This window comes from Hemicordylus capensis, chromosome 5, assembly GCF_027244095.1.
Source record: "Hemicordylus capensis ecotype Gifberg chromosome 5, rHemCap1.1.pri, whole genome shotgun sequence".
NCBI classification, from domain to species: Eukaryota; Metazoa; Chordata; class Lepidosauria; order Squamata; family Cordylidae; genus Hemicordylus; species Hemicordylus capensis.
In genome coordinates, this window is record NC_069661.1 from 4,690,207 (window position 1) to 4,702,751 (window position 12,545).

Consider the following 12,545-nt stretch of genomic DNA (forward strand, 5'->3'; position numbering starts at 1 on the left):
AGGGGACCATACTTGCTTGCTACCACAAGACCAACTCTCCTCCCTCTCTGTCCTCACCCCCACCAAACAGGGGGCTGGGGCAGTCTGGATCATCCTGTCTGCCAGTCGGTTCCAGTCCCTGCCAGATACGATTCCAGCCTCCCTTTGGCTCTGCACCCGACAATCAAGCCCATTTCTACCTACACACCCAACAGTCATGACTGTCAAGCACTGGCGTCTCTTTACCTGGAGTTTGTTAACCATTTCCTCAAACATTTTCCTGGCCTCGGAACTGTTGGGTTCCTTGAAGTAGTCGGCAATCCCGACTTGGACCACGATGGACTTGAGGTTCCGGCAGACACCTTCAAGGAGAGAAGACACACTCAGGGTGAAGCCACAGAAAAACCTCAGCCAGGTACTGAGTTGACATACAGTTGCCCCCCAAAAAGCAAAAGCTCTTTGACTAAAAGCTCTTTGACTAAAAGCAAAGAGCCTGGCCTGTTCCTGCGCCTTTAATAGCAACTGAAAATGCAGCAATTCTCAGGTGAGAGCGCCCATCTTCCTAGTGTGAAAAGGATCACCAACTGAAACTGGTCAAACTACACTTGATGCATTTGGATGATGTATTTTTCTTTCTGGAAAACATCCACGGAGAAGCATGTCTTTTCCTCTTTGCTAAGCAGTTTCCCATGAAACTGATGGTCAGGAAATTTAGGACCAAGAAAAGGAAGTCCTTTTTCACACAGCACATAATTAATCTATGGAATTCTTTGCCATGGAATGTGGTGATGGCCACCAGCTTGGATGGCTTTAAAAGAGGCTTAGACAGATTCATGGTGGACAGGTCTCTCAACGGCTACTAGTCTGGTGGCTGTGGGCCATCTCCAGCCTCAGAGGCACGATGCCTCTGAATACCAGTTGCAGGGGAGCAACAGCAAGAGAGAGGAGGGCATGCCCTCACCTCTTGCCTGTGGGCTCCCCAGAGGCAACTGGTGGGCCATTGTGGGAAACAGGATGCTAGATTAGATAGGCCCTGGGCCTGATCCAGCAGGGCTGTTCTTATGTCTTTATGTTATGTTTCCGAGTTCCCTCCCTGGCAGCATCTCCAAGATAGGACTGAGAGAGACTCCTGCCTGCAACCTTGGAGAAGCCGCTGCCAGTCTGGGTAGACAATACAGAGCTAGATGGATCCAGGGTCTGACATGGTATAAGGCAGCTTCTTGTGTTCCTATGAGGTGAAAGGGGAAGGAGAATTCTAACCTTTTAGCTCCATGCCAATTTTCTGACTTAAACTGGCTCATGGAATTACTATTAGCCACAGAGGGAAAAGCTTGCAGGCATGATTATTTGAGTAAATACAAGTTTTGGCATCTGTGTGTGATTTGGATTGGGGCCACAGCACAGTGGGGGAGGAGTTAGAATCCTTTCCCTCCATGCCCATGGCCCCAAACCGCCCAGAGACGCAAGTTTTGGGTGGTAGGCAAATGTGTCAAATAAAAAATAAAATGAGTAAAATAAATTGGGCACCTCCACAAAAAGAAAAAGGCAGTGGGCGACTCAAATGTGGAAGTCCCACATCAGGTCTATGTAAGCTGTGGGAGAACTGTTGGTTGAAGAGCAGCCTATAGACATTCAAATGAACAACAATAACTAATCATCTTCAGTTTGGTCCATCCAAGCTGGTTGAAAAGCTGGCAGCCTAAATTGTGGCGAATCGAGCTGGGGATGTGCCACGACTTTCTATTTCTTGCAAGGCAGTTAGGGACTCTGAACATCTGGGGAAATGCAAGCTTGACCTCAAGAGCAAACCCCAGCAATCCAGCAAGGGATTTTGATGATCTCCGCTTACATGGTTTTGAAAAAAGCAGGGTTCTAGCCCTTAGAGCTGTACAAGAAAGCATTTGTTATTACTAAGGTCTCAGCAGCCTTTTCATTCTTAGGAGCTCTCTCACTTTCTTTTTTCCTCCAAAAAGATGGAATAAAAGCTTCCCCATAAATTGATGTGGGAAAGTCCATAGCCTGATTCAGACATTATGCTGTATGAGTGTACAGGTATCTGTACACTTGTACATGTGTTTGTGTCAATGACCTTACCAGTGTGCATTTAAAAAGTGAGCCTGGGAACAGGCCCTTCAAATGCATGGTACAGATTTTAAGTTTACTTCTGTACCTTTGTTCAGCATAACATCATGTGAATGACTGTACCTGTGTATAGATCTGTTCAACTCTTGTTGAACATAATATCTGAATGGGCCTCATCTCTAAGCAATTGTGTATGTGTGAAGAATTATGTGTTGGTTGGTATATAGATAGAAACTGATAGTCTTTTGCTTTTAATTTACTGCTAATCATCAGCTATTATATGAGTCAGGAATCACTTTGGCTAACTGCTGGAAGAAAGGTTGTGATCAGCTGTTTCCACAAGAAGCTGCTGAGTCTATTGTGAAAGATTAAGCCTGCTTCAACCACAATAGTTGAAAATGCTTCCTCTTTCTTTTACTTAATTAATAAGGCCTGCAAGCTTTAATTGGTAAATCAATCAACAGAGTAGATCCAGTGTGAAGGGTTTCTCAGTCTTGAGTCCCCAGAAATTGTTGGCGAAGATGAGAGTTGTAGTCCAATAACATCTGGGTTCCCAAGCAGTGGTCCTGCTAATTTTCTTCATCTCTGTGTGGAATGAGTTTTGTTCTGGGCAGCAATATCATGGCAGTGTGTGTGCACCTGCATTCAGAGTGGGGCCTTCCTGGTTCAACCTGAGCAGGATCTAAATTGAACTGGGCGGACATCCAAAAACTTGTGAGCGTGCGCACACAAGTGCACGCCTTAGAGGGAACAGTGTTCCCAAGGCTGAGAATCGATGCATTAGTTAGTAGATTCATGAATTAGTTAGATTTAATTGGTGAAGCTGATAGTCAAGGGCACACTTGTTTGACTCTGAATCAGTTTCAGTTCTGGTACGTTGCTATAAAAGGGAATGAGAAGAAAGAAAAGATGGCCCTCCCTTCTATTAATGATTGCACATCCTCACACCACCTTGATGGTCTCAGAAGAGTGCCTCTCTGGAAGGCTGGGCAGCATTCTCATTGCATGTTAATCTATTCAATTAATGCAGGCACATTAATCAACAAAATTTCACTCAGCACTGGACAGCCCTAGCAACTGATTGCTTGTGTAAAGAAACGAGTACACTTGCTTTCTCTTAAGATTTGTGTTTGACATTTGCATAAACATTTGCTGGGTCATAATGCTGACCTCTGCTATTTTTAACAGTGAAATTTTTTATAAATATTTTAATTGGCACCTATTCCTTTGCTCACGTCAAACCTTCACTGGATATAAAGCCTCTGCATCTCTGAAGCTTTGCATCTTTTGAGGAGGGGGGCGGGTGCGGTTTCCTATCCTTTTCTGACCTCACACATGTCTTAACTTACAGCTGAGTCAGCAATTGACTCCTGGAAGGACAGCTCCTTCCCAGTGTTGTGTGCTGAAACAAAACCTCTCACACTCCGTGACCAGAATGCACAAAGGTATTACTAGAAAAAATGATATAAATAAGGGGAGGGAAATTGAGAGTATGTTCACTTACAGTTGTAACTTGTGCATGTTTCCCCAGAAGTAAGTCTTGCTAAATTCAGTGGGACTTACTCTCAAGGAAGCATGTATATGATTGCATCCCCCAGAACACAATCTAAATCTCTCCCATTGCACCCAATGGGACTTGAAAGTGTTTGTTTATGACTGCAGGTCCGAACACTTGGACTAGTGATTGATTAAAATCAGGAGCTTCTTTTGAGTAAACTTTAGAGCTGATTGCACTTCTGGCAGGATCACACCTTTGATGGGCATGCTTTCCTCTAGGGGTTTTCCCATGGATTACATCTTCCATCATCCAGGAGTGGGCAGCTAGTCCTAATGAGCCAGGTAGGGGGGTGGGGGGCATCAAAAGAGGCACAGCTGCCTCTGCTTCCCAGCCAGCTCGGGTTGCTTATCTCTCTCTGGCGCTGCCCCAGTGTTGAGAGCTGCACTGCCTGCAGGCTGGCCATTTGTCAGGTAGAGCACCCTGCAGCTCTCCCTGACGAATGGCCAGCCTGCAGGCAGCATGGCTCTCATAAATGCTGTGGCAGGGTGAGGCAGAGGGGCCACCGGAACCTCTGCTGGGAAGCAAAGGCAGCTGTGCCTCCTTTGGAAGCCCCCCTTTCCCCCTCCCCAGCTCATTAGGACAAGTCACTCCTGCCATCACGTGTGGCTGGGGGTGATGGGGTTCGTGGTCCAACAACATTTGGGGACCCAAGTTTGAGAACCAAAGTTGGGGACTTCGATTAAGGCTTGGTGGCGGTGGCGGCAGGATGCTACAACTTACTCTTTATTTTTCCCCAGGGTCATGGACATTCAAGGAAAACAATCCCTAATCTAAACAATTTTGCAATAAGGAAAATCCACGCAGAGATCAGCATAAATGACAAGAAATGAATATTTATCCAGCAGAAGCAGTGGGGCGAGGCCAGCTGGGGAAAAAAACCCAATTTAAGCCAATAGCCAAAAATGGCTTTCCAGATTCTGGCTTCGACAGGAAGCCACCCCACTTCTAATCTAAGACAAGCATTGGGAGCCGAACGAGCTGCCCTCAACAGACCCCTAAGGAATTTAGATTGAACTGCTTCTACCTGCTGTATGTCCGCATAAGGGCCCAACCAGCAACAGGGCAAGGGCCTTAGCCCTGAACAGTTCAAAAACCACCTGTACTGATTGTGCTCGTTTCCTAAGATGTAAGGAATAGAGTGCCGAAGCTACTTTGGGGGCATTTTGCGTTATATAATCCCTATGGGCATTATTGGTCATTATCTGTAAATTCACCTGCATGGATCTGCTTTGCACCCAAAGCATAGTTTTTACATTTTATTATTTTATTAAGAACTTCGATATACAGATATTAAAAGCATAGTAGCACAATTATTTAACCGGTTAATAATCTTGCCCAATTAGTATTTTTAAAAGAAAAAAGAAAAAACTCCCGCACAGATGTCAACCAGATCATTAAATCACAAGCCAATTATGTACCTTGAAACTGCACTTTCTCTCCCAGTACTAAAAATAAGTCTCTATCATCCTCAGGCTTTCAATATATTTAATTTTCTTTTCTCTAGAGTGCAATCTGTATGTTAATTTTAAACACCTCATAATATACTTTCCCCACCCATTACCATATTGATAGAAATGCAGCTTTCCTTCCTCACGGTCCCGTTAACACTCGGTTGGGATCTCCAGTCCTTCAAACACCGCACAACCACAGCAGGATCTGATCAAATGGCCACTTCTACCATCTCTTCAAGCCACCTAGTGGCACAGCGGGGAAATGCTTGACTAACAAGCAGAAGGTTGCCAATTCGAATCCCCGCTGGTATGTTTCCCAGACTATGGGCAACACCTGTATTGGGCAGCAGCGATATAGGAAGATGCTGAAAGGCATCATCTCACACAGGAGGCAATGGTCAACCCCTCCTGTATTCTACCAAAGACAACCACAGGGCTCTGTGGTCGCCAGGAATCGACACCGATTCGACGGCACATCTTTACCTTTACCATCTTTCCAGCAGGTACTAATACTGACCCAAATCTGGACTTGAGGATATGACCACCATATATGAACTACATGCACTTTTCCATGTCCACATCTCCAGCACTTCAAGAGTGGAGCTGGACAGATTTTTTAAAAAAACCCTTGCTGGATAAGTTGCAATTGAGCAAATAAATAAATAAATAGGATAGACACTTGAGCTCAATTCAGACATTATGGTGTACGAGGGTACAGATGTCCGTACACATGTCTGTGTGAATGACTGCACCTGAGTTCATTTTAAAAGTGCACTTGGATACAGGCCCTTCAAATGCCTGGTGCAGATAGGAAGTGTACTGCTGTACCTGTGTTCAGCATAACATGTGAATGCCTGTACCTGTGTACAGATCTGTACCTGTGTACACTGACTGTACACTTGTTGAATCAGTGTTGAACATAATGTGTGAATGGGCCTTAGGCAACATCACCACCCCGTTACTCCAAATGCTAGTCTATCCTTTTCCTGATATTTCTTTCAGATCTACACTCCATTCCAGGCAGTAGGGAATCTTTGTAGCTCTTGCTAATCAACCACCAGTCCTTGATAGCAATAGCAATAGCACTTACATTTATATACCGCTTTATAGCCGGAGCTCTCTAAGCGGTTTACAATGATTTTAGCATATTGCCCCCAACATTCTGGGTACTCATTTTACCGACCTCGGAAGGATGGAAGGCTGAGTCAACCTTGAGCCCCTGGTCAGGATCGAACTTGCAACCTTCTGGGAAGGTTAGGAAGTGTTCCGTAACTCTTCTTCCCCATAATAATTATTGCTCAGAGCCTCTTTCAGAACTCATTCCCCTTCCCTTAAGCTTTCTCGGCACCCAGTGTCACATCTGAGAAGATGGAAATAAAGGAACAATTCATTTTTTAAAAATTAAATGGGGCTGGGGCTGCAGTTCCGTGGGACAGCCCCCACTTTCCATGCAGAAGAGGTCCCGGGTTCAGCCCCTGGGCAGCCTCGCTAGTTGGGAAAGACCCTTCTCCACCTGAGGCTCTGGAAAGTGGCCGCTAGTCACTGACCAGTGCAGACAGTAATGAGCGAAGTGGACTAATGACATGACTAATGAGGGATTACTAATACTGAATTTCTGCACTTAGTGTGCATGGGATTGGCTCTAATGGCCTGGCACCTTTTTATGGTCTCTTTTGTGCCTGCCTAGCATCCCCTGGTCACCCTGGTGACTACATTGTTCCAGCCAGTCCCCAAACGCTGTTCTCTTCTCTGTGCACCTTCCTTCCCCCTTTCCCTTTCCCTTAAAGTGGGGAGCAGGAGAGGCTCCTGCTGCCTCATTGGCACCCCAATAATGTTGCCTGAGATGACTGCCTCACCTTGCCTCATGGAAGGGACACCCCTGTCACCCACAGCCTCTAAGGAAATATAGATACACCACCACACGGGTTCTGTAGTCCCTGGTCCATCTCACCCTCTACTGCCTCCTTCAGTTGGCAGCCGATCTCCAAGGCTGTAGGCTGAGGTCTCCTCCAGCCTTGGCATCCAAGATCCTCCCTCGCTGGAGAGACTAGCAATTGAGTCTGGACCTTCTGCAGGCTGTAGCTGCTACTGGGTTCTCCAGGTGTTTCTGCAAGCGGGGCTGGGGATAGTTCTGAACACTCTCACCAAACTCCACTTCCCAGGATTCTTTGTGGGATGCCATGATGGTTAACCAGGTATACAGCTGATCTGCATCTATAGTTCAGGTAGACCTTCTGAGTCCCACCCAGCCATCTTGACAGAACATGACTAACAATAGCCCAGGCTGGATTCAATCAAGCACACATCTCCAGTCTATCCCCATCAGTGGCTCATCCGTTGAGTTCCCTGCAATTTAATCCCCAGGCGTCAGAACGTCCATGTTTCTTGCCCCGTGGCTTGCTGGACAGCCCCATCTTCCTCAGCTCCTTCCTCCTCTTGCTTCTCCTTTCTAGTTGCAGAGGTCAGACTTTGTCCAGCCGAGGGATCCTTCCCCATCCCCTCACCCTGCCAGTTCAAAGGTCGCCCACACAACTCTTTGGATGTGGTACTCACTGTTGAAATGCAGCAGAGCTTTGGGGGTGACGGGGGTGGATGTCAGGACCAGCATCTCCAAGCCCTTCAGGCCTTCCCGGCACACCTCGGCTGCCACCTCCTGGTTCACCTCCATCACATGGTCCAGCTCCAGGACTTGCAGGCGCATACAGTTCCGGGCTAGTGAGAAAGAGACACATCTGGAGGTTAGCCAGCTGTCCCAGGGCTGGGTCTGCAGTAGGTAAACTGTGCAGAAAAGCTCAACGGAATGTAGAAAGCCGCCTTATACCGAGTCAGACCCTTGGTCCATCTAGCTCACTACTGCCTACACAGACTGGCAGCGGTGTCTCCAAGATTGCAGGCAGGAGTCTCTCTCAGCCCTATCTGGGGATGCTGCCAGGCAGGGAACTGGGAACCTTCTGCATGCTAGAGGCTCTGCTGTAAGGGCACTTCACCTTAAGGGTCCCCTAGTCCTGTTGCTCCCATCATCTCCCACAATGGCCACCATTGCATCATGGCAGAGTCCTCTGGGAGAAAGCTCCCCTTGACAGAGGGAGGAACTCCTGGAAGGGAGCCCCAAACTGCCTCTTTAAAACCTGCCAACACCTCCCCCCTGGCAACAAGGCAAAGCTAAGCCCCCCATGACCCTGGGGTCCCCAGATGTATTATAATTCCCATCATGCCTAGCCATAACGGCGTGGAGAGGATAGGCCTTATAGTCCTACAATGTCTGGAGCAGCATTCCCTCTATCAGGGAATCCCAGATGGTGTTGACTACAACTCCCAGCATCCCCAGCAGTGATGGCCTTTGGCTGAGAATTATGGGAGTTGTAGTCAACCACACCTGGGAATCCCTGTTAGAGGGAACACTGACCCTGCTCTACGTACGAGGCCCCTGGCCTGCCTATCACTCTCAAGGCCTCCCTTTGGCTCCAGCTTCAACACATCCAATGATTAATTAATGAATGGATTCCGTATCGATTAATTATAATTCCTGGGGTGGGGGTGGGGAAATGTCCCACTCTTTCCAGGCCAAAGTCTCCATGAAGCAGCTCACGTCTATCGCAGGTTCACGCAGTGCTGGAGACAGGCATGGTATGCATCTAGAAAGGAGACCCAGGTTTTGCCCTCAGGCTTACAAGTCAAGAAGCCAAGAGGAAGAAGTGGGGGGAGGAGAGCAGCGTTCTCTCTATTTTCTTCCCCATCTGTGTGACGGATGAGTTTTGTTCTGGGTGGCAGCATCAAGGTAGTGTGCACGGACATGCATTCAGAGCAGGGGCATAGCAAGGTTCCCGGCAGCCAGGGGACAAAGTTAGGCAGGCCCCCCCAGTCCCTCTTCATCTGTGAGCCCCCCCCATTAATTACCTCTGGGGGTGGGGGGGCCTTGCTGCTGCTGCAGCACCATCACCCCTGCCATTACTTCACATCTTTGCCACCAGGAGAGCAGCGGTGGTGGTGGGTGGGTTTCTCACTGGCTTCCCCCCACTCCAGTACCAGCCAGCATGTGGGCTTCATTTCTTCCGAACAGCGCTTCTGTGCTATTTGAGTATGGAGACCGTCATGTGCCATGCCGTGATAGCATGCAATGGTCTCCATGTTGGAAGTGACAGAGGGGGATAGACTAGTGAGTCAGATGGCTAGAGAGGTCGAGACATTGGTCATCCCTTCTCTACTGCTCTGACACTATCTCTTTGATATGTAGATTGCTACTCTTAGGGACTAACTTCCTGCCTGCCTGCCTGCCACTTCCTCTTCCTCCTTCTCTTCCCTTCCTTCTCCCTTGCAACATGCAAGCTCCTCTCTCCCTGCACCATGTGTGCAGAGATGCAGAATCTATCCCTCTGCATCCAGCTAGCTAGCTAGATTAGAGATCCTATCTCTCCACTTTACTATCTAGAAGGGAGTTCTCCAATAAAGACTCCTTATATTGATTTGAAACTATGAACGCAAGTTATTTTGCTCTCAGCATACACGCATGCCTGGGCAGACTCCGCTGTGTTGTGCCTCTGTGCACTCTGCTATATTAGAAGGGTATCTCTTACTAGAGAGAATTCCCAACACTCCATACTCAAACAGTGCAGAAGCGCTGTTCGGAGGAAGGGAAGTCCATGTGCCGGCCGGTAGTAGGGTGGAGGGGAAGCCTGCCCACTGCTGCTTCTCCAGCTGTGAAGATGGGAAGTTTGTGTGAGTGCAGCGGGGCGGACGGCAGGGCGGGGGTGACTCAGACAAGGGGGAACTGCCCTGGGGGCCCTTGGGGGCCTTTCAAACCATGTGGGCCCAGATGCAATTGTCTTCCCTTGTCCACCGGAAGCTACACCCCTGATTCAGAGTGGGATCTTCCCAATTCAACCTGAGCGGGGTCTAAAATTAACTAAGCGGCCATCAAAATATGTTAGCGTGCACATACATGTGCACGCCTTAGAGGGAACATTGGAGAAGAGTGAGGGACAAAGGCACAGGAAGGAGAGCAGTTGAATGTGGGCAGACCAGAGTGGTGGACAGGGGTGTGGGGAGCTCTCCACAGCCACGAGACCAGCTCTTGCTGTTGGCTCCCGTCTCCCCATTGCTTGTCTTGCGCACATGCATCAGCATGCGCTGGCCACAACCCTGCATATGACATCATGTGCAGTGGCCGTGGCTGCTTTAGGCAAGTCGGATTGAACTGCCCTTCTGCTGCTCGCGTGCAGCGCATCCTTCAAGTGCTGTTTGGGTGTGTGTGTTCGTTCCGTGCTCCAAGCAAAGCAGAGAAAGACGCACCCAGCCTGGGTTGGAACTCAGTCTTGGCTGGGAGCAGCAGAGGGGCCCTGCGGCCACACCTCCCACTAGTGGCCATGGGTGGGTGTGGGAAGAGTGGATGGACAAGTCCAGAGGGCGTGAGCAGGGGGCGAGTGCCTTTGGTGGCCCCTGGATGTGCTCAGGGTGGCAGTGGCCTGAGGACGGCTGTTCCCCAGTCCTCCATCGTAGCCGTTCATGGTAGCCAGTGGTGAATGGTAAATGGGCGCTTCTGTCCAGATAAAGCCAGGCTGAGCATGACAATGGTGTTCTTACAGAGGAACATAGGAAGCTGGCATATTCAGAGTCAGACCCTTGGTCCATCTCGCTCAGTTTTGTCTACAAGGACTGGCAGCGGCTTCTCCAAGGTTGCAGGCAGGAGTCTCTCTCAGCCCTATCTGGAGACGCTGCCAGGGAGGGAACTTGGAACCTTAGGAACATAGGCAGTTGCCATATACAGAGTCAGACCATAGGCCTATCTCGCTCAGTATGGTCTACACAGACTGGAAGCAGCTTCTCCAAGGTCTCAGGCAGAGGTCTTTCCCAACCCTACCTGGAGATGCTGCCAGGGAATGAACCTGGGACCTTCTGCAGGCATGCAGGTGCTCTTCCACTGAGCTATGGCTCCATCTCCTAAGGGGAATCTCTCCCAGTGCTCACACATGTAGTCTCCCATTCAAATGCAAACCAGGGCAGGCCCTGCTTAGAAAAGGCGATGATTCCTGCTTGCTACCCCAAGTCCAGCTCTCCCTCTTTGTTTTTTGCATGGACAAGAGTGGTGCATTTGACTTTGGGGTTCCTGGCATGGGGCACACACTCCCACAGAGTCTGGCCCAGAATAATCCCTACATGGAAAGTACCGTATATGTGTCCTCTGTGCATGTCTGCACAACATTCCCCCCAAACCACTTTTCTTCCAGCATCATCAACAGGGCATCTTCTCTTCCCATCCCCAACACAGAAATACCAGCTGAGCTCCCCCTGCTTTTAAGCTCAACAGTTCCCCACCCCCACACATTTTACAGGGGGCACAAAACTGGGCCTACCTAAGGAAGCCAGCCCTTGCACACCGCAGCCTGCCCCACCGACGCCCAGCGCTCTTAAATGCGGCCAACACCGGCCAATCATCTGCAGGCAACGATTGCTGAAGCGCGTTGGTTGCTGGCTGGAAAGGAATCACACACACACACAAAGCAGAGAAGCTTATCAAGGCATCTCAATTTACATAATGTCACTAACAGACACACAAATTAAGAAGGGAATGTGTCACATCTCCTGGCTTAGGGGAGCTAGGAACATAGGGACATAAACATAGGAAGCTGCCCTAGACTGAGTCAGTCCATAGGTCCTTTTTGCTCAGTACTCTCTACCCAGACTGGCAGCGGCTTCTCCAAGGTTGCAGGCAGGAATCTCTCTCAGCCCTCTCTGGGAGATGCTGCCAGGGAGGGAACTTGGAACCTAGATGCTTTTCCCAGAGTGGCTTCATCCCCTAAGGAGGGGAATCTCTTCCAGTGCTCACACTTCTAGTCTCCCCTCTATATGCAACCAGGGCAGACCCTGCTTAGCTAAGGGGGGAGTCATGCTTGCTACCACAAGACCAGCTCTCTTGAAGTTCTATGGAGCTTTCCTTGAACTGGGAAAACATAACTTTTTCTGTGGTGAAGGGCTTTTCTAGATGACCAACTGCTCACACTTCATTGGGGGGATAAAGGAACAGATACAGCCATGTTTCTCAAAGTGCCCTGGATTTTTTCATTCAATAACAGGAGTCTCCAGTCCTGGGTCCCCAGATGTTGTTGGACTAAAATCCCCATCATCCAGAGGCTATTGTGGCTCTTAGATTCTGGTAACCCTTTGGGGATAAACAATCTTATTATTCTTTGTCTGTGTGAAACACCTGGAGAACTGTATGAACCACCTGGAAAGACCATTGAAAAGTGGTATCCAAATACATTCATACATATATAAATGAAACAAGATCTGGGGACTCGTTTTGGAACGCCTCCTACCCAAGCTGGCCGATAGTCAGATGAAAATACATAAAAGAAGAACAGATCTCAGAGATATTAAAAGACAAAAGTAGAACAGAAGCCTCAACAACACCAGAGGCTGACGGCTTCTGCAGAGTTGAACCATTGGTCCATCTGGCTCAGTGGTGTGTCCCTGGGTTG

At 48.8% G+C, this 12,545-nt stretch overlaps 1 protein-coding gene across 1 annotated transcript in view; it reads right to left on the bottom strand.

Annotated features, from left to right (window-relative positions):
- Positions 1-12,545, bottom strand: part of FBXO41 (F-box protein 41) — a 106,159-nt gene that overhangs the window by 15,796 nt on the left and 77,818 nt on the right. The window contains exons 10-12 of the mRNA XM_053254834.1: positions 11,421-11,539; positions 7,624-7,782; positions 226-341 (exon numbers count right to left, since the gene is read on the bottom strand). Coding sequence (XP_053110809.1) covers positions 226-341; positions 7,624-7,782; positions 11,421-11,539 — 394 coding nt within the window. The remainder of the gene's footprint in view (positions 1-225; positions 342-7,623; positions 7,783-11,420; positions 11,540-12,545) is intronic.